The following is a 22,450-nucleotide window of genomic DNA, read 5'->3' on the forward strand; positions in this document are numbered from 1 at the left end:
TATTTATATTGTTGCATGAGGATATAGGGAAGCACAGGATGATGCTTAAGCCTAATAGTGATAATCCAAAGGCAGTGAGCTGTGTAGGGTTATGCAGGTGTGTGCCCCATGGGACTCAAAGTGGCTTCCCAAAGAACCCAGCTTACACTACATTGCATAACTGTCATTTACCAGCTTTTATTACAGCCACTGTAGGATTTCACTTCAAAATATTTAAATATTAGTATAGAGAATAAAGAGTAATAGTATGTCAAAAATAAGTGGCATGATTTTTGGAGTGCAAAATTCAAGGTTTAAAAGGTTTGTTGTAGGTGCTTCTGATTCATGCATAATGGAGTGCCACCGTATTGTATAGAATCGGAGATCATCTACTCCAACCTTCCTGCCATGGGCAGAGACACCTCACAATTAGACTCAAGGCCTCATCCAACCTGGCCTTGAAACCTCCAGGGAGGAGGCAGCCACAGCCTCCCTGGGCAGCCTATTTCAGTGTCTCACCATCCTCGTACTGAAGAACTTCTTCCTAAGATCCAGTCTGAGTCTACTCACCCTCAGCTTCAAACCATTCCCCTTTGTCCTATTGCTAGACACCCTTGTGAAAAGTCCCTCTCTAGCCTTCCTATAGGATCCCTTCAGGTATTGTAAGGCAGCTCTAAGGTCCCTCCAGAGATTTCTCTCCTCTAGGATGAGCAACCCCAGCTCCCTCAGCCTATCCTCATAGCAGGATCATCTTTGTGACATTCCTCTGGACTCGCTCCAACAGCTCTGTGTCCTTCTTATGCTGGGGACACCAGAACTGGATGGAATATTCAAGGTGGGGTCTCACCAGAGCAGAGTAAAGGGGCAGAATCCCCTCTCTTGCCCTGCTGGCCGCACAACTCTTACTGCAGCCTAGGGCATGATTTGCCTTCAGTGCTGCCAGAGTGCACTGTGTGTACAGTGCAGGATTAATTTGCCAGCTGATAGTCAGAATCACGGTATTAGTGACTAAAGTGAAGTTAAACTCATCCCTCTAACAAAGTCTATGTTTTTATATCCATTCCAGACTGCTACACAGTCTATTCTGCTGTATTATGTTTAGCACTTTAAAAGATGTTGCTGGAACTTACTTCTGATGCTCAGTTTACCACTGGGAATGATTTGTGTATTCCTCTCTGGCTTGTTCAAGATGGAGCACTCCTTATAGCTGTATGCAGAGGGAAAGTCAGTGAAGGCTTGGATTTCTGTGATGAGAATGCCCGGGCAGTTATAACCATAGGGATTCCATTCCCAAACGTGAAAGACCTCCAGGTAGGACATCAATTGAAAGAGTTGTGCTTTGGTTTTATGTCTTGTTTAAAAAACCACCAAGTGTGCACTAAATATTTTTTACTGAGTGTTTAACCTTGACTCCCCCTGAATTGCTTCTGAATTCTTTGAGCCAACTTCTGCACAGGTAAGAGGAGGAACACCACAGCAGGTCGTCTGACCTTGTGGTCACTGATGTCATTCCAAAGAGACAGGTATTCATGGATATCATGCTAGGTTTGTCTGACGTTGCCAGTAAAGCCTATTGCACTGTTAAAATGCTTGTTAACTTCAAATTCTGCCAAGCAACCTGCTTCCATCTGCCCTTGCCTGTTCCATACACCAAAACCTATGTCATTTCTATAGAAATAAAGTAAATTCCTGACTTTTTACTGTTGTGGGACATTTGGTTGTGAGGGTCTAGGATAAACACCAGGAAAATACTACATTAAATAGGACATTCAGACTGATCAAAAGATGGTTTCACAAAATAGGTTGAAAGATAAAGACAGTTATGGTGTAAAATGATAACATAATGAAGAAAATTTCACACACTAGGTCATTATTGATTGCACTGTATCACCTTTCCAATCCCCGTTGTCTTATGCTATGGAATTGTGTATGACACTTCCTGCTTGGAATGGGGTTGTAAACATCATCCACGCTAATGCTACTTGTAATTTTGAGGTATGAAATGATGACATAACACTACCTCTTCCTGAATACTGAGGAAATCACTACTTTGATAATTCAAGCTTGATTTAACCTTAGGCAAAAACTTCTAAATGCCTTCTGAACATGGTATTTTGAAGTGCCTCCAAATAAAGAAGCTTGGGACTATTTGTGTTTTTCAGCAGGTGGCCCAAGTAGCATCCTGTTGCTTGCACTGCTATGCAGTTCCCCACATCAACACTTCCTTTTGACTCCCACAGGCCTTTCTTATTGACAGATGATGTTCCATTCAAATAGGCACTTCACAGTGAAGCCAGGAAAGAAAGCCATTGAGTATGGAAAAGTGTTTTTCTAGTCTTTCTTTCCATTTACTGTAAAAGAACCTTTACTTTTGTCTAGTTTGTAAGACCACTTAATTTTTCAGTGGTCTGTGCAAGCCACTTACGTAGTTACCCAGTTGCTGGCACACTTCTTCCAGTGGTAATAGCCACTGTCATTGCTTTGTCTTATGGGTACCTTTGAGAGCTTTTTGGGACTGCTCTGTGAAGCTATGAAACCACGTGAAGTATCCCAGAATAAATAAATACCAGGAACAGCTGGATCCTGGTTAATAGCAATGCCAAATCAAACAAGAAAATCATAGGCTCACACTTGAAAGCGCAAACAGACTCAGCTTTGGGTTTAGAGATGTGTTCTGAGCTTAAGTGAACAACCAAAGACTTCTTTGTTGTCTGCAGCTTGTGCCTAATTACAGCCTTGTTGGAAAAACCCACATCCTACAAGGACTTGTAAGGTTCTATTAGTGGTGGCTGCCTAGTGCACGGTTCTCTTAGTGTTTGCATAACTTCCTTGAAGCACTTATTCAGCCACCATATTTTTTTGTCTTACTAAAATATAATAGACTGCATTTCAGTATAGAAACATTTACATTCAAAGAATGCTGAACACTCTTCCTAGAGTTAGAAATGCTTTATTTTAAATATGCTGAAATGATCTTTTGGAAATATTTGGTGTATAGTAGGGCTGGAACGCTCAGAATTTACTCCAGGTGCTTTCCAGTTTTCTGTTCTAAATGACAGAAAATTAAACTGAAGAGGATGTGTCAAGAGTGAATTATGTTCATAGTGGACGATGTTCCTTAGGATTAAACACAGTGGATTTGATTTTACCTTGAGTTCAACCAGATACAGCATATAATAGAATCACAGGCAGTACATCCCATTACTGACAGCTAAATTCCAACAAATCACTGTTGTGTGCAACTATTTTTTTTAATTAGACTGAAGAAAACCTCTAAATTTTTAAGTAGGGAGAGGGACAGTAGCTGCCAAATTGCAAGCATCTAAAGGTTTGAGTGAATATATTTAGCTATGGTAATGCACAAAGCACTGCAGTGATCAATTCTAGATGAGAGAAGGGCACGCACCAGTCTCTTAGCATCAGATTTGAGCTGTTTGGTGTATGGCAGCGCTCCTAGAATAGAGCTGGAGGAAGCTGGGTTTATTGTAAATGTGTCTTTTGCTCAAGAACTTGGACCCAAACCAATACCCAGCTTTACATTGAACCATGTTTGGTTTTGTCCAGGGCTTTGAGTTTATCAGATACCCCCCAAAAGTTCAGGATTAATGCATGTTTCTTTTACCAGTTGAGCTCAATTGCATGAAGAGGGATGAAGTGGAGGATTGCCACTCTCTTCCCTCTGCAAGATTAATTAGTAGCTTTGTAGAAATGTAAGCATAGCTACAAAAGAGATTTGGAAGATTAAACAATTTTTGCAGTGGCATATCAGCTCAGGAGAGGAATTAGAATTCAATTGTTAAGGAAAACTGGCTGTTGATAGTGAAGATTGGCATGTAAAAATAAACATAGAAGATTGAAGGGGAGGCAAAATGGGACCATGACACCAATTTTCACCTGAAACCATTCACTTTGTGTCTTTCTGGGAGAGCTGATCCAATAGTACTGCTCTTCAGAAAGGAATGAACCAAATGTATTATAAAAGGGTCCAGAAAAGTAAGTGCTACATTTAAAACATGTTGTTAACTCTATTGAGAATCCCATTGGTTTTCTGTTTGTTGTCTGGGGGGTATTAATAAATGAAAATGCTTGTATATTAATTCAGTCCCCCTAGGCCAACAGACCTGACCTGAACATTAGAAACTTTATTATAATATTCTTTTAAGTGCTTTGGAGTGATCTCTTCAAGGAGTATCCATTTGTCAATAAGGTGGGGGGGGGAGAAAGGGTGCATGAAATTGGTAGGGATTGAAAGGGATGCTATATACCATGCTCAAACTTAAATCCTTTGGAACTGAGATGGAAAAAGAGTGGGGTTTTAAGGTGAAAATTGGTGATGAAATACTTCTTGCATTAAACAGCAGAAATAATTTGTGATACAATTATGAGGAAGAATGTTTGCAGCATATTCATATTCAGGATTGTTTTCAAAGCATATCAGTAATTGTCATCATATTCAGAAGATAAAACTTCTCCCTTCCAAGTACCAACTGAGTGACTTTTAGCATGGCTGGATGTTTCTTCTCATTAAATGTTGGGTTGTTGGGTTTTTTCCCCCTTTCTCTCCTGGTAATTTTTTTCCTGGGGTTGGAAGACTCCAGATTTTTCAGCTTTAGAGGACACTGTGCAATTTACTTGTTCTTGTAGATTTTTGGGATGCATTTAGTTCCCAAAGAAAACAGTAGAAGTCTATAGGATGGCTCCAACATTTGCTGTTAAGTTACAGTGGGTTAGCCTTTCTTTAGATTTTATAGACTAACCAGAAAAATACTTAAAAGCTGGAAATTTTCTAGCTTTGAAGTTTTGGGAGGAGCTTGAGTTTGGGGCAAATAGAATAAAACTCCAAACACAGTGACAGAAGTCAAGTTAGACCTAAGCAGATTGAGGGACATCTGTCTTTTTTTACCTCAGAACAGATACACTGGATGAAGAGCCTGCTAAGATGATTAGTAATGGTGACCCTTAAAAAACAGGAAATGCAAATGATTAACAAGTCCCTGGGAATATCTATGAATGATATACTTCTGGGATTGGTTGAAATCGCTAAAGTGCTCCACTTCTACAAGAAAATAAACTTCCATGTCTGCTTTTTGGGTTAATTTAAGTCCTCTTAAGGCTCAATTCCATAACCCCTTACTCCTTCACGTAGCTTTTGCTTGTGTGAGTAATCCCTTTAATGCTCCGAGGACTGTGCACAATCATAAGGGTTTGCAGAATCATACCTTTGGAGACCAATATTTTATGCTGGCAGTTTGATGTTGGCTCATCTCCACTAATATTACTTGTCTGTGATCAACCTGCTTTCTAAATATATTTTATGATTTGTAACTTGATGCTAATACCAGTGAACTGTAATATTAGAGGACATAAATAATGTGAAAGAACAAGATGTGTAATCCCAAATCCATGTTATCTGATGCTAACATACTATTAATTAACTTCTCTTATACATTTTGAGTTGTAGCCTTTTGGATCCAGCCATCAGTCTTTACCCAAACAAGAAACTCACTGTCAAGTGTGATGTATAATATTCCATTTTATTTTCTCCATATGTTTGTGCTAAATACATGCCACAACTTCTGGCATTACATGGCAAGTGTTTGGTCTCTTCAAGTGTGTAAGTCACATTGTTTTCTGTTATTTTAGGCACATAGTAGCCTACCTTCACTCATTTTCACAAAGAGAAGAGTCTAAAACACTCTGTCACTGTTAGGGAGAATGAAACCATTAAGGCTCAGAAGTGTACTTGATAATAAACAATAGAGATTTAAGGAAAAGAGGCCAACCCCCCTAATTCTGTCTTATTGAAAACAGTTTCATATTGCTGAAGAGTCAGATTGCTAAAGCAAAATATATAAAAGCAAAGTTAAAGTATTGCTTAAAGCTGTGGTACTCTCAATGGTAGGGTTTGGCTTGAGTAAAGCAGGAAAATTTATTCCAGAGCCAAAAATGACTTCTTTGGCTGTGACCAGGATTTCCTCTGCCCACCTCTGGGACCTAAAACTGGAGGTAGGAAAATCTGATTTTGAAGCCAAGTGTGACTTGTTTAGTTCAAGTCATAATTTACTGTTCTTACCTTGGGGATCTGAAAATAAAGAAACTTGCTATGAAATGTTGATAATGGGCAGCTCTGAAGTGCAAGCATTAAGCTAACTTTCCCGGAGAGCATTTCTTCACTTCCACCTTTCCAGATGCTTTTGATCGTGGTACAGTAGAGTGTACTTAATCATGGGAACAGCAAAGAGAACTTGACCAGAATACAGAGGGAAATGCAGTCAAACTCTTTTCATGTCAGTAGAAGTGCAAGGAAAATAAACTTGATAAGGCAAGAATTTCTGTGCAGTGCCACTGCTAGGGAGCTGTAGCTGAGCTGGCCATTAATGAAAAGGATTTCCCATACCTACTGCAGGGTGAATGTGAGCTACCACGGCAGATATTTTCTTTATTGTTTCCAGCAACAGAATTAGTGAAACATGATTGAAGACATCGTTTCAATTACAGTTTTCTGGGCTAGGTGCAATTTAATGCTGCAAAGAGTTTGCAGCTATCTGGCTGAAGTTTTTCTCTCTCCTGTCTTGAGAACTCAACAAACAGCTATTTGAATCATAGAATGCCAGGTTGGAAGTGACCTCAAGGATCATCTGGTCCAACCTTCCTAGGTAACAGAAAAAGAAACACCCCAATATCCATGAGCTGCTTCTTCCAACACTGTATTTCAGAATACTGACAGTCTTAAAAATATTTAAGTTAATTTCTAGTCCTTGTGACAGTTTTTAAGTCTACATGTGTTTTCTCCACTGAAAGGAGAAAGCATCTTGTGCTAGCTAAATGGTTGCTGAAATCATTCATTTCTTGCTTACTATATTCTAGGAAAAGAAAAGTTTCCAAGGAAATCACTGTAATTTTGGATGCTTCACCTGAATTTAGAAACATAGCAGGCACTGTACGAATTTCATTGTAGGTTTGCATCACTTGCAAAACATTTTCACTTATTCAAAAGCTTGTTTTAAACTATGGGTCAGCTTGTACAGAAAAGCTAGGTTGAATGGGGAGATCATTGTTGTGTTTATCTTTAGTAGATGCTGCAAATTCCCTGTGAAGTTCAGAATTTCTTCTAGAGGCAGCGTCCTGACTGTTCTGGTATTGTTTTATGCAGGCTGAATGTTTCTGAGCAACTTTGCCACAACTTTCCAGTCAAGTATGACATTCATTGTGAAAGCCTTGAGAACACCCTGGGTGCTGGCATTGTCAGTGTGGTTTCGCTGTTTGTAAGAAGTGATTGATTTGTTTGTTTTGATTGTCTCTGTCAGTGGCTCTCTAAAGCCCAGCTGCTTTGGATTTCTTCTTCATTTCATTACTGTGGAAAAAAACACCAGAATTCCAAATATAAAGGAGCAGAAAAACATTTATGGAACTTTTAGAGGAAAGCTGAACATCAAGGTGTATTATTTATGGAATGTTCTCTGAGAGGGAAATAGTGACTAGGGTAAAAGTGTGGTGTGTTTGTGTATCTACCCCCACATCCCCCTGTCTTTCTTCCATGCCCCACTTCGTACTCAAGTTTATTTTGTATTTCAATTGCAAAGTAGCTTTTTGAAACAAGTTAAGGATGTAAACAAGAAATACAGTTACAGCACTGCCATGTACAATGTTATGCAGCAAAGCTCTGGATGTTAAATAGCAGTTATGGAGACAATGTGCTTCTAAATTTTGGGATTTCCAAGCCAGCGTTGTTCTTGTCTTGCAGAATTATTGCAGTCTGCTGTGAAACTGCTTACTGAGGGGTAATGCAGTGTGCAGGATCACATCATAACAAGATGACTGGCTGGGTGCTGCAGATCTCCATCTTTTTTTTCCCCTTCCTTCTGCCCAAAGGAAAGAGTCAGGAGGTGCAGCTACCTGTGTTATAAAAAACCCAAGCAGTGCACGCAATGTATGGTAGCCTATTTCTTACATTGGTGTGAAACAGTTGGATACCTTAAAAGCTCTTGACTTCCTTTTTTTCTAGAAATAAGAACAGCTGTAAAAATCCCAAGCCATCCAGCAGAAACTGTATTAATTAATTAAAAAAATATAATATTATATATTGACAAGGGCTTAATTTGTGGGGAAATGCTGTGGAACACGGTGTTGCTGTAGCTCAGAAAGGTAACATTTCAGGTCAGCTTCGCATGTAAGACCAGCGGCTGGCATTTCTCTTCTGCTGGTGCAAGGCTGATGTCAATACGTTGGCACAGATCACAGAAATCGTCCCTGATTGTATCTGGAAGTTAAGCCTTTGGATAAATAATACAGCAAATCAAAACTTTTCCTTTACATTTGATAGTTTACTTTTTTTGATCCATTAAAAAAAAAAAAAGACGAAGAGATTTCCAAGTGATTTTCTTGTGTTTATCCTGTCCTTAGCAAGTAGTGTTGACCTTTAAGTTTTTACTTCACTGTCAAAGTATGTTGAAAGCTTTAAAAGTGAAGCTATCACCTTGGGGATTTGTAAGGATGACTGACACTTACCACTTCACCTTAGACGCAGTAGCACCGAGTGCACGCAGCAGCCTTGTACCTCAAGGGAAGCTGTTTGATTTTTTTCACTTCTGCTTCACTGGAAATGGATTGAATTTTCTCTTCAGAGAAGTTTTGGTTGCATTAGATTTTAATCAAGTCACTTGTTCACAGTCCCTCAAAGCTTACAAGGCTGAGATGAGTAGATGGGCCTGGGGTGAATGTGCTACAAGATTTGTCAAAGCGTAAAGCTTCCAGGTCTGGGAGATAGCACATGGTGTCATTGACAATGCTAAAAGTGTTCGGTGGTTACCACGTTACATAAGCTTCCCCTCTCCCAAACACTGGGATTAAGAGTGAGAATACTTAGTCATAAACTACCTTGTGAATTCAAAATGAGAGAACAGCTTTGCATAAAGTGGCAGCACTACTTTTCTGCCCTAGAATGGCTTAGGTTGGAAGGGACCTTAGAGGTCATCATCTCCGACCTCCCTGCCATGGGCAGGGAAGCCTCTCAGATAAACTTTTTTGCTCAAGGCCTCATCCAGCCTGGCCTTGAACACCACCAGGGAGAGGCTCAGCCTCTCTGGGCAACCTCTCCGTGCAATCTGTCTGGGTAACCCATTCCAGAGTCTCACCAATCTCATACTGAAGAACTTCTTCCTATGATCCAGTCTAAGTGTATTCTCCCTCAGCTTCAAACCATTTCCCCTTGTCCTGTCTCTAAGATACCCTTATGAAAAGTCCCTCTCCAGCTGTCCTGTGGGATCCCTTCAGGTATTGGAAGGCAGCTCTAACAAATTAGAGGTAATAAGCATTTGCCTATTTCATGCTGGTTTGTATGTATTAGGACAGCATTTGAAATGCCTGAGGGGTTTAAAGATAATGTCCTGCCATAACATCGTCTTCCTGTGGGCCAATAAATTGAGGCATTGTGTTTAGATGCAGCTTTTAGTAGGTCTGCTGAGGAGTGAGGATGTTTGAAGCATATTCTATGACTCACCCAGGTCTTTGCACGTGCATTATTTAGTCTTAAATCTCACAGACGTCGTTACTGCTTTTGAAGTGAGGGGGGAAAAGTTAAATGCTGCACTATTTAATGCTGCTTCCATTTAAGGATTTTCAGATGTAAAAGAAAAGAAATGGGGTTTCATGTCTCTTATTTTCCTGCACTTACTTTTATGATTACTTGGCAATCATCAGGAGGAAAATAGATGGCAAGAATGTTCTTGAAGAATTCTAATTACTGCTGTTTCAGGTGGAAGAGAGACTCTAACCGGACACAGGAGATTTTTTAGGATGGTAGATTTGCTTAAAACCCATTTTTATGTCTTTTGGGGGGATGGAAGCAGGCAATGACCACCTGGTACTTTTTGCTTATTTGTTTTTAGGAGGTGGGGAATTAGTAGATGTTAAACATGAATGCATGTTTTAAAGTGTTTTGGATGATATGGGCAATGGTCTTTGTTTTCTTTACTATTTTTCCTCTCATAAAACCAGAGAAAAAAGTCAGTGGAATGCCAGAAAACATTTCTATCCATTTTCTAACTTCTATTTCCATGGAGACTATCCAGAGGAGAGTGCTGAGGAGTGAAGCTGCATGAGTTTACATGTGTAGGTAGATGTACCTACCTGACACATGTGCATATGATGACATAGTTCTGAGTTTATTTGATTTTTTCCTTGTAGGAGTTGTGTCTAACCTGGGCTGTCACAACACTGCTAAATGCTGATGTAAAGAGAAATGCAGGTTTAGCTGAGTGTGCTCTGTTTATCTGTTCACATTAGTGCCTTTGTATTCATCAGTTTGTGGGTATTCTGGTTTATAATCCCAGAGGTAACAAACTGGAGGTCATTTTTAAGCTACCAGAGAAAATAGGAGCCAACTGAAGATGTTTGTGATGTCCTGTCAAAGAACAGGCCTGGCTTGGGGTTTGGTTTGGTTGGTTTTAGGAAGCAAAGTATAGCACCTTGCATCTAGAAAAATCTCAACACTTTGCCACTTCTAAACCAAATACAGCTTATTTTGATAATTTAAATTGCAGAAAATGAATAATAATAATAAAAAAGTTATACTGCAGTTTATCCCATTCAGTGTTCATATTGTGCTACTGGCCCTGATAAATTAGTTTCTACTTAATAAATGGTAGATGCCCCAAATGCTTATTCTCCAGTCCTACAAGGCTTTGCTCTTTCCTTAGTAGTATCATAGTATCAGTCAGGGTTGGAAGGGACCACAAGGATCATCTAGTTCCAGCCCCACACTAGATCAGGTTGGCCAGAGCCTCATCCAGCCTGGTCTTAAACACCTCCAGGGAGGTGTTTACTTCTATGTTTTTGGCTGAGATTAAATGATTCTGGTTGAGCCTCTGCTGGATCAGTGGCTTGTTTTTCCTGAAGTAAAATTAAAGGAAGCAATTAATAGTGTGGCACAAGAGTTTTATTCTTTGTAGGTTTCATGCTTTCTCCTTAAAACTTCCTCGCAGGTAAATCAGCATGAAGGGTGCTGTGCAGACACTTAGCTGCAGATATCTAAAATATACTGAAATGGTTTCAAATGTCTTTATCTCAGTGGCAATTATGACTGCAAGACAAGGAGAGGCTTTTTACAGAACTTTATATTCACAGGAGGAACTCAATTTAATTTTGCTTTAATTTTATCGTCCAACCATTCATTTTCCCGTGGAAACAATTAGCTCATGACTGATTGCTCTTTGTATCCTTGCTGGTGAATATAGCCATGCTTTTGTTAATTTGGAATAAATCTGCTTCCCCCTGACCTGTTGTAAACATGGCTCCTGCATGGGAATTTTGCAGGGTATTTTCCGCTTCAAAACCAAACTCTGGGTTTTGAGTTTTGTGTCATTCATGGCATTCACAATATAAATCCAATTTATGTTCTTATGTATCACTTGAATTCTGAGCCAGTCTGGGTTCCTTCATGTGAAGCAATTTTACCACAGGTAAGATTTTGGGGGATTTATCAAACACTTTAAAATCTGATACAATGAGTGTTGTTTAATGTCATTTTCGGCAAAGGAAAACTTGTGCTGCTAATTCTGATTGAAAAATACACTTCAGCTCTTTTGAATTGTACAGGAACTACCTGGAAATCTTTTTCCAAGACATAAAAAGCAGAATTTGTTCCTGGCATTTTTTTTGTCTGTTGATATTTCTCAGTTAATATCCCAGAGTGAAAGATGTCGAACTAATTAAGCATTAAAAGAACGAGCGGTTAGCAGGTATAATGTTGTTAGACTCCAGTTAATGTGAATGTGACCATGACCTCCCAGATAGATCAAAGACTAATCTCTCTGACAGCTACAAGATGGCAGAGCTTGCCACAGGCCTTCTGCTGCTGCTTGCTGAAGCTATTTTTCTGTAAAGCATGCCTGATAGCTAAGAGTATATTTTTAAGGATGAACAGGTAAAAGTAGAAGGCTGTCTTTTGACATTTTAACTAATCCCTTCTAGCCTGTGGTTTGCTGCACATTTAGGATATTTGCTAGCAGGAGAGACTGGCTTTTTCACATATGTAACATGTCATTTTGAATTGGGCGTTGATTTGATGCTTGATAATGTAAGAGTTATACAATGAAATAGATTCTGATTGCATTAAAATGACATGCCCTGGCCTTTTACCTTTCGCAGACTTCTAATGCAAACTGAACTCTCAGCAATGTAAGTTGTCATCTCCTGCTGAGGCATGATCATTTAAGTGAGAAAACAGAATGTTTGTTTTCTGTTAACCCTTTTAAAGTTGAGCAGAACTTTTCAAGATACATGACACACTTAGACCAGGAGAATCCCGATTTGTCTCTCATTTGAGGCATGAAATGTTGTTGTTTGTGTGCAGAACAAGCAGCAGACACTTGCATAACGCTAACATGTTAGAAGAATTCAAAAGCGATGTGTTTTATTCATAAGGTAATACAGAATCACAGAATTGATTGAGTTAGAAAAGACTTCTAAGATCATTGAGTCCAACCATCAACCTAACACCACCATGGCCATTAAGCCATGTCCCAAAGTGCCATGTCCACATGTTTCTTGAACACCTCCATAGATGGTGGCTCCACCACCTCCTTGGACAGCCTGTTCCAGTGCCTGACCACTCTTTCAGGAAAAATTTTTTTCCTAATATCCAATTTTAAACCTCCCCTGGCACAATTTCAGGCCCTTTCCTCTCAGTGCAAATGATCTGACTGGTTTGCATTCTCCTGTTTCTTCAGTGGCTTTAGACACATAATTGATTGTGTTGTGAGCAGTGTTTGACACATGAGTGGTGATTCTAATACTAGTTTGAACAGTCTGCTAGCAAAGTAAGAACCTGTGATAAAGCTACATCTGTTGCAATTAACCAAAATCTTACTGATAACAGACATTCTACAGAAGAGGAAATCATTAGAAAGCTTACCAAGGCTAGAGCACAAATGCAAAGGATATACAGGAGCATGTTGTCATTGCTTATGTTTTAAAGACCTCAATAACATTTTCCACCATCACACCTCATTTCAAATGGTGAGGAGCACCCTTCTGTTTCTCCAGGTAGTGTTTCCATGCATAGAAATGCACGGATGTGCTTAAGTTCTTTTAAGGAATGGATTCAACGTTCATAAAATGCTCAGAAGACGTAGTTTTCTGTTTGGAAAATTACAAAGGAGACCTCACATGCCAGTCAATAAATCCTGAGTGACTGGAACAAATATTAAATCTGTGAAATCAAACTGAATTTATTTTCTGGCTGTAAAGATTGAATTTGTAAATTTGACAGGCAATTTAAAGGGCATAAGTACATAAAATAAAATTTCTTATCCAAATGCAACTTGAAAGTTACCTGTCAGAAGAGGTTAGAAGTCTGCTGTTTTCTCTCCTGAAGCGTGTCCTTTCGCTTGTCAGTTTAGAAAGGTTAATACTGTACAAAAGAGCAATGGAAAGACCCTTTCTGGTGTAGTTTTATGTTTGTTTACTTGCAGAAAATAAAACTCAGTCCATCCTCCAAATAATAATAAATCTTTTTGAGGTATGTTGGAAGTGTGTCTAAAGTCCAAATACAAAGTGCTGTTCAGGCTCAGGTCAAGCATTGTATGTGTAGCTATCCATAGGATTAGTGAGGAGGGCAGGGGATTTCTTTTGCAGTTGATATCAGATCTGCTTTTGAAGCAGCTGGGAGAAAGCCTTGTTAACAGAAGAAGATTGTGCTCTTTTCTGCCCTATGCCAGCCCCTGGGCCTGCAAACCTTAACTGCTGCCTTGCTTCACATTTAGCCAGTGAAAAGTTTGTTTCCAAACCACAGAAGTGGTGCCAAGCTAGGAATTAGAGTTGGTGTTGCTGGCTGCTAGTGCTTTGGCAACGGTGATCCATCTCTAAAGAACTTCCTTAGCTTCTGTAGAGGAAGGGATTATGTTTGCTTATCCCTCACTGGAGAAAAGTGTGGTCTGGTCCCAGCAAAGATGAGGAGTCAGCACTTGTGATATAGGATAAACATCTCCATTGTATCATTTGCTTCCAGATGAGGAAATAAAACTGTGGTCTCGTTAGTCCATTTGCTTGTATCTGGGGTTTGTGTCTGTTTGAACAGCTTATCCTTCTCATGTCCACACAGAGATTTAGATAAGTGTGTGGTTGTTGAGCTGTTATAAATAAATTATTGGTATGGATCACATTAAGAATAACTCTAGAAGGATAAAAGCCGTGATAGGTTAGTATGTAAAATGCAAAGTTGAAATGCTGAAGCAGACTTTACATATTCACATATTTAATGAATGTTTGCTTGGTTTCCCCTTTTAGAATATTTCCTTTTCAATATCATCATTAAAAACAATATTATCTGATTTCTTTTAGGTTGAATTAAAGAGGAAGTACAATGACCAGCACAAAATTGCCAGAGGCCTTTTACCAGGGAGTCAGTGGTATGAAATTCAAGCTTACAGGGCTCTGAACCAAGCCCTAGGCAGGTGAGATAAACTGAACATCACTACCAAAATACACATTTGTGGAATATTTTGGGTGATGTCTTTAAAGATTGATTCCTCACTGGAGATAAATCAGGCCATTGTAGAAATCAAATCTTCAGCTGTTCTTCACTGTCTGGTTTTCAGTCTGTTGTGCATTTCAGCACTGTTGTAATTGAGGGTTTTTGTTTTACATTCAGCATCCATTTCAGTTTGGTTGCAGGTTTTATTGCGTGTAGTCTGGATATACAGACAGGAAAGCATTTGCAGAGGCAAATAGTTCCTGAGCTTACAAACAAAAGGAAAATTCTTAGGTCTTTTCCAATGTACTAATTGTTCACACTCTTGGTGGGCTCAGAACAGTTGTTTGATGTTTAGCCTACAAGTTTTTTTGAAAGGGAGAAATAGCAGGGGATTTTCTCAGACCTTTGCAAAAGGTCAATTCAATTATCACGCTCACTGATCTCTTTCCAGGTCTCAGAGCAGTGGTACAGCTTACTTCTCAGATGAAAAAAACATTCCCCCCCAATTTTATTAACAGGATAGAATTAATTAATCCTTATCCAGTAAAATTTATCATATACATAGATAGATCTGGCTGTCAGTTATCTGTGTCTGTCACAGATGCCATACATCTGGCATAAATCTGTGTCTGGCCCACTGTCTATAGATAAGAGAAGCATCAACTAGGAGGATTTTGTTATTTGTGTTAGACCTAACACAAGCATGATGACATAAATCATAGAATCATAGACTGGTTTGGGTTAGAAGGGACCTTAAAGATCATGTGGTTCCAACCCCCTTGCCATGGGTAGGGACACAGAAAAAAGCCTGCAGTAGTAAAATCTCCTTCGAGATTCCTGTTGTTACAGGTCTGATTTCTTAGATTCCTCTTTGAAGAGTAAGAGCATTGGCTAAAATTTGTTAAGAAAAATCTAATCAAGTTGTGGAATGCCTGTAGAAAAATAAATTTGAAGCTTTGTCCCTGTGAAACAAGTCTTAACTTAAATCCAGTTTTAGTGCAAATTGCTTGTTGTGTAGTTTATCACTCGAATGAAACCATGCCAGTCTGAACTCAAATGGGGACAATAGACTTCAGTTCTGACAGAAATGCAGAAATCGTGGGTATTACCATCAGACTGAGGCCTTGCCAAGAGGAGATTTGGTGAAGGATGACAGCATGTGATGACTATTTTTATAAAACCAGAGGAGTTACTAAGCTGCTACCAAGTTCTGTAGTAGAGAGACAGGCTTCATGTTGCAAAGATGCCTGCGGGGCTGGAAGTGAGCAGAAGCTTGACAGTCTTCAGTCTGGCACTTTTCTCTTCATTCAGGGCTGTTACATTATATGAAGTAACACAAGTCCATGAAGTGAAGTAGCAGCCTTTGGGAATACAACAGATGGTGTGTGTGGCCAGGTGACAACTGTGCTTTGAATTCCTTGCAGTGCTGCTTCTAATAGTGTGGGATATGGCTGCAGTGGGCATCATTCCTTTAAACAAGGAGGTTGGAGGTCCCTTCCAATCCCTAACATCCTGTGATCCTGTGAGCTAAGAGAATGTTTATTAAAGCAGTGGGGGGGAAAAAAAGAAAAATAAAAATTGCAAGATGTTTTGATAGTTTTGCTTATTGTGGAGGGACTTCAAACATAAAGCAAGAATTCTTGGGAGAGCCAGCCTTGTCACTGTCATTTTAAGCCCTGACTCTGATATACTTTTGTGTGTTTATGTACACTTTAAACATCCTCTACAAAAGTTGTCCTCTTTTGATATTATGGAGATGATAATCCTAAACTGCTGACAGCTTCTTGTCCATATTTCATTTATGTTATCACTGTTCTTTAATACTGCCTTTTTTTTTTGGCAGGCAGTACAGAAATCCAAAGAATGTTAAAATATTATCAACATGTGTGAAGTGACTATTGCATTATCCCTCTAAACCTCTAACAACCAAATTAGGAACTCAGCAGTATTGCTCACATTATTAATTTCATTGCTAAAAGAATAGGAATAACTTGGGTTAGAAACAAAAAAGAGTTAAACAGCTCCTTGTAGTTGTATCATAGAATCATAGACTGGTTTGGGTTAGAAGGGACCTTAAAGATCATCTAGTTCCAATGCCCCTGCCATGGGCAGGGGCACCTGATACCAGACCAGATTGCTCAAGGCCCTGTCCAATCTGGATTTGAACACTGCCAAGCTCAGAGCCTCCACAACTTCTCTGTGCAACCTGTTCCAGTGCCTCACCACCCTCATGTCACCCTCATGCCTCATCTAATCCAGCTTCTTCCAGTCTGAAGCCATTTCCCCCTATCCTGTCACTCCCTGCTTTTATCAAAAGACCCTCTCCAGCTCTCCTGTAGCCCACTTCAAATCCTGGAAAGCTGCTCTAAGGTCTCCCTGAAGGCTTCTCTTCTCCAGGCTCAACAAGCCCAACTCTCAGCCTGTCAGTTATTGCTGTTATTACTGCTTGCAGTGCTGCTTTAGTTCTGTCCTTCAGTTTTCTTTTCTTTTACACCTTTGCACATTCTCCTTTCAACATTTACACTACCCAGTTAAGAATGGAAAGCAAGTGACATGGTTTCATAGACTCCCAGATTAGTTTGATTAGCAGTTGAATATTTGTGTGGGTTTTCTCTAATTTACCTGTTTTCAGGTAAATTCAAGAACTGAAGGGAAAAAAACATGGTTTGTTTTTTTAATGCAAAACAACAGGAAAACATAGCCTGTATATTTTTGCATGTTCTAGCTGGCTCACTGCAATCCCTGTTGTCTGATCTCCACAGGGTTTGTTTTTTTTACCATTTAATAATATCTACACTGCTTTTGCTGCTCACTTACAGGTGTATAAGGCACAGGAATGACTGGGGTGCCCTTATTTTAGTGGATGACCGCTTCCGGAATAACCCCAATAAGTACATAGCTGGTAAGCTGTTAAAGTCTTTCTGGGAAAGCTCCTAATATTACACAAATAATGTGTGTAGGGGGGGAAATCAAGATTACAGAAATACCACTCTTCAAAGAGAGGTGAGTAGGAAAAGTCCTAATGAAATACGTCCATTGAAGTCAAATTGTGCAGTGGAAGCTGAGAGCTCTGCAGCTGTACCCTAGTGTGTTGCTAGCTCATAAAATACACTGAAACATACTGATACCTATGTTCAGTGAGTTGAATTTCTATCCTCTCTTGGATGTACAGAAAATGAGAGAGAAATTTCAGTGTGCTGAATGTGAGAATTCTTTCTTAAAAGGGGACCTATATTGGCTTGGGTTGGAAGGGCCCTCAAAGATCATCTACTCCAACCTCCCTGCCATGGGCAGAGATGCCTCTCAAATAGACTCAGTTGCTCAAGGCCTCATCCAACCTGGCCTTGAACACCCCTAGGGAGGAGGAAACCACAACCTCCTCGGCAGCCTATTTCAGAGTCTCACCATCCTCATACCAAACAATTTCTTCCAGTCTAAACCTGCTGTTCCTTAGCTCCAGACCATTCCCCCTTGTTGTGTTTCTAGACACCCTTATGAACAGTGTCTCTCTAGCCTTCCTGTAGGCTCCCTTCAGATCTTATAAGGCAGCTCTAAAATCCTCCTGGAGTCTCCTCTAGACTGAACAACCCCAGCTCCCTCAGCCTGTCCTCATAGCAGAGGTGTTCCAGCCCTTGGATTGTATTTGTGACCTCCTCTGGACTCACCCCAACAGCTCTGTGTCCTCCTTATGCTTATTAGAGGTGGAGTCTCACAAAAGCAGTGTAAAAGGGAAGAATCCCCTCTCTTCCCTTGCTGGCCACACTCCTCTTGATTTAGCCCAGGATATGATTTGCTTTCTGGGCTGCACGATGAAGGACTCTTAATCTTTGCACATTAAATATGTGTAATGTAATTTATACATGTGTGTGCCTGGGCACATGTGTATGAATTAAAGAATAGTTACTGGATTTTTATTTGGACAGGTCTCTAGTGGATGTGTACAGATGTATACTTTCTGCCCCTGGAAGCTATAATGATCAGAGCTGACAGACTGAGTTTAACTTTCTGGGGTTTTTTAGGTAAAAACAGGTAAATATTGTGGCCATTTGGAAGCACCAAAGGCTCAACATGCAAAAAGTATTTTCTGTTAGTAGCTAGGAAGACATGCAGACAAAATAAAGCAGGTCATGCCACTACCTTAATAAATAAATAAACATTTTAAAAAGCAGTTGCTTGTGTCTCTCTGGCTCTGCCAGGTTTAGAAGAGATGGGCAAAGAGCTGTGAACAGATAATATTCTGGTTTAGTCAGCAGGTGGAGCTCAGCTGCTGCAGTACAAGTCTGCTGCTCCTTGACATCTCTGTACTAAAAATACGTTTAAATTATCTAGCTAAACAGTAGGAACCCATAAGGAACTACAAATAACCTTGAGGTTCAAGACTTGAGAAGATTAGTACCTTTTCTAAAGAGCAAAACTTCAAAGAATCAAGTTTTCTGTTGCTTTGGGGTTTTGTTAATTGATATTAAAAGATATTCCCAGCCCTGGAAAGGAATCAAGTTCTCTGATGGTTTGGTTTTTAATGGATATTAAAAGCATACTTAAATGTTCACAGCCCTGGAAAGGAATCAATTGGTTTTGTTTTGTTTTTAATTATTAATATAATTAATAATATTAAAAGGGTATTTGAATGTTTCCGGCCCAGGAAAGGAAGACCTGCATTACCTTACTTTGCTTGAAATCTTGATGATCTCTCTATACATATGTGGAAGTCTTTTCAATATTAGGGTGCTATTTACTGATCCAAAATAACTGCTAGAGATGATGCAGTTTTTCTACTAACACTCTCCTCTTCCTTTCTTTTTTTTTCTTTTCTTTTTCTTTCTCTTCCTTAGGATTATCCAAATGGATTCGTCAGCAGATCCAGCACCATCAGAATTTTGGTAGTGCGCTTGAATCCCTGCATGCATTTGCTCTAAGAAACCAGAAAGGCATTGAGTGTTCACCAGAGTGCAGCAGCGAATTTCCCCATACACCTTCAAAAGACCTGTCACAAGCCTCTCAACAGGATGCAACCATTCATCTGTCACCAGATGTTCCTGCTAAAAGTGAGGAGCAAAATTTGGGTTCAGAACTTAATTTTGCTGCAACCAGCAGCTCCTCGGTTCATCCCACAACGTCAAATCAGCCAAGTAACATCGAGGCAAGAGTGAAACAAAGTATGTCCATTCCCTGTGGGAAAAAACCTCCATGAGCAATTTTAAATGTGAAGTTGCATCTTTTTTCAGAAGAAACAAATGGGTTTTTTAAATTACAGAAGTGCTGTGGTGCAAAGTGACAATTACAAGTGTGTATGAGCTGTGCTCAACAGACTGTAATTCTGTGAGCTGGGCTTTTGTTTGCACTGGATGTTCATAAGTATTATAAAATAACTCTAAACCCAATAAAACAGTGGTCATTTTGATGTGCTGTAAATCAGCAGGGGGAAGACATACAATTAATTAATGTTTTGTGGGTTTTTTTCTTTCTTTTTTTTTTTTTTTTTTTTGGTAGGTGCTCAGAAAGCTGAAGCAGGGAGTCATTCCCACCACGTAACACAAAGGAGGAAACATATGGGCTCCACACCCAAAATGCCAGCAGCTGAAACAGAGAGAGAAGACCAAAATGGTTGGGCTAATGTTGGTGTTCTGGAAGAACATTGCAGCTCTAAACCACTGGCTTCAACACCTTTGCCTGCAGCCAAGATCTGCAGGTCCACAGCTACTAGTAAACAAAAGAATGTGAACAGGACCAATGAAGTTATTGACGGTGTAAATCGATGCCAGTCATCATTAATTACAGAACATGAACCAAGTGTACCGGAATCATGTGTGGAAGCAACCAGTATTTCACTTAAAACTAGTGAGGCTCCAGCTGCTGAAGAGCCTCCTGATGAAGTACAGCTTCAAGCCGAGTCCTGCAGTGAGTTCCCTTCAGTGGCAAGGAAATCTGAACTTTCAAATTTAAATGTATGTGCAGAAGCTGAAGAAGAGGATGAAAGTATCTACTTCACACCTGAACTCTATGATGACGTAGAATCAGAGGAAGAGGAAACCAAACCACTGGTCCCAATCTGTAACACAAATGAGAATCAGACTGAATGTGGGAACTCCACAGTCACTGCTGACCTTCCTGCAGTGAACACCTCAGAAACACCAAATGTGACTAAAAAAATGATGGGTGATGGCAGAAGCACAGGTTCACATGGAATTATGCAAAAGGAAGGGAGTAGGAATAGTGCAGTTAATAGTGCAGAGCTGACTAGTGAAGTAGAAGCAGAGCAGATAGCACCTCATGAGAAGGACACCAAAAAACGGACAATCAGCCTGTCCAGGTCACGAAACAAAGGTGTGTCATCTTTCTTACTGAGTAAGTCTAGCACACAGGGACAGCTCCTCTAGGAAACTAGTGTGTGGCCTCCACTGCATAGCCTCACCATAGCGCAGTGATGGCTTTCTAGTTCTCCTTCAAAGTCTGCTGCTATTGACCTCGATTTTCCATTAAACCTGTTTGTCTTTCACTCTGATGGCTGTGCAAAGTAAAGTTTTCTATGAATATAATAAAGATTCTTCATCCTAGCTACCGTGAAAGGACATCATGTATGGAAATTCTAAACAGACACCCAAGTACCTTTTGACTTACAGGCTGAGGAGGTTTCTCCTATTACAGTTTTCATTTATCCATCATTAAATGCAGTCAAACAAGGGGGGTTTTCTCAGTGAGCAAAATGCCCATATAATCCAATGATGGCATTCTGCCTTGGTTATGGCTTTTCTTTCCAATTGGAAGGGCTTTGTATAGATCAAGCAATATAGATGGAGCTCAGATACTGAAACAGGTGCATCCTTCAGTACTTTTCCCTCAAATTTCTTCTATTGGAAGTTGTGCAGTGCTATAGTAGTGGCTGGGCATTTTGATATCTCATCATGACGATAGGCTTCTTCAGAGAGCTTTATTTCTTTTATAGAAAAGTAGAAATTTCTTGAGAATTTGCTGTGGTGGGAGGATCTGTTTTGTTTTGGTCAGGTTCTGCATGTAGTCCTATCAAAATTTGTATACATCTTTATAGCCCTATGCTTTTCCCATGCAAAATACAACAATGTAAATTTGTACATAAAGGTCTTGGAATCTTCCTCAGTCTGTTTCTTTTCTTTGTTCTTTTTTTATTTTTATTAATTTATTTTTAATGTTTCTTTCATTGATTGGGATCAAACCAGCCAGGATTTTGCTGTAATAAAACATACTCTGCTTGAATTTTTTTCAGGAAAAGATTACTCATTTCTATCCTATTTTAATAGGAAGATGCAGGACTCTTACACTGCCAGGACTGGTTCATGGGTATTGATGTATTTTGAGAGCAGAAGTGGAATTCTGAAGTGGTTGTTTTCCAGAGAAGTTCATCTAAATAACATTCTGAGGTCTACCCTTACTCAGCTGTGAGCGTGTTCATATCAGTAGGATTTAAATAGTATCAAGTGCATCTTTGGACACTGAGGTGCTCTGCAAGAATGACAAGAATACTGCTGAGTTCCTTTATTTTAACAAGCATTGCCTGGCAGTACTTGGTATAAGGCATTTGGTTAAACTTCTTGTTGCACTGATGCCAAAGATTGTGTTTTCTTGGTTTAAGTTTCCTTCTATCTGGTTCATAAGTGGATGCTGATGCTGATGGTTTGGAAGTAGTTGATAGGGCAGAAGCAACTCTCATGTTGTCAACAATTTAAATATGTGACACATCTAAAGATGAAAATGCTTAATTTAGATTTAAGTAATTGATTGAATATCCTGGCTTAGTAGGGTAGACATAGTTCTATTTGTAACTGGATCCTGGACTGGAGCTGTCCCATATCCCACAGCAAATGCTAAGGCAGTCTGTGGCTGCTGACTTTGCAGCTGTGCTCCCGAGAGTTGATCAACCCAATCCTCATGAGTCTCTAAAGAGCTCAGTTTTCTTAACACAAATCTTCTGTACCAAACCACTTTTTACATTGATGTGTATCTAAACAGATGATAGAAATCACT

General features: G+C 39.6%; 1 protein-coding gene across 1 annotated transcript in view; it reads left to right on the plus strand.

The window, feature by feature from the left end:
- BRIP1 (BRCA1 interacting helicase 1) overlaps positions 1 to 20,884 on the plus strand; it is a 57,458-nt gene extending 36,574 nt beyond the window's left edge. The window contains exons 15-19 of the mRNA XM_054166504.1: positions 1,169 to 1,290; positions 14,320 to 14,432; positions 17,272 to 17,354; positions 19,285 to 19,581; positions 19,943 to 20,884. Coding sequence (XP_054022479.1) covers positions 1,169 to 1,290; positions 14,320 to 14,432; positions 17,272 to 17,354; positions 19,285 to 19,581; positions 19,943 to 20,829 — 1,502 coding nt within the window. The 3' untranslated portion in view covers positions 20,830 to 20,884. The remainder of the gene's footprint in view (positions 1 to 1,168; positions 1,291 to 14,319; positions 14,433 to 17,271; positions 17,355 to 19,284; positions 19,582 to 19,942) is intronic.
- The last annotated feature ends 1,566 nt before the right edge of the window (positions 20,885 to 22,450 follow it).

Source organism: Dryobates pubescens, chromosome 13 (assembly GCF_014839835.1).
Source record: "Dryobates pubescens isolate bDryPub1 chromosome 13, bDryPub1.pri, whole genome shotgun sequence".
Taxonomy (NCBI): domain Eukaryota; kingdom Metazoa; phylum Chordata; class Aves; order Piciformes; family Picidae; genus Dryobates; species Dryobates pubescens.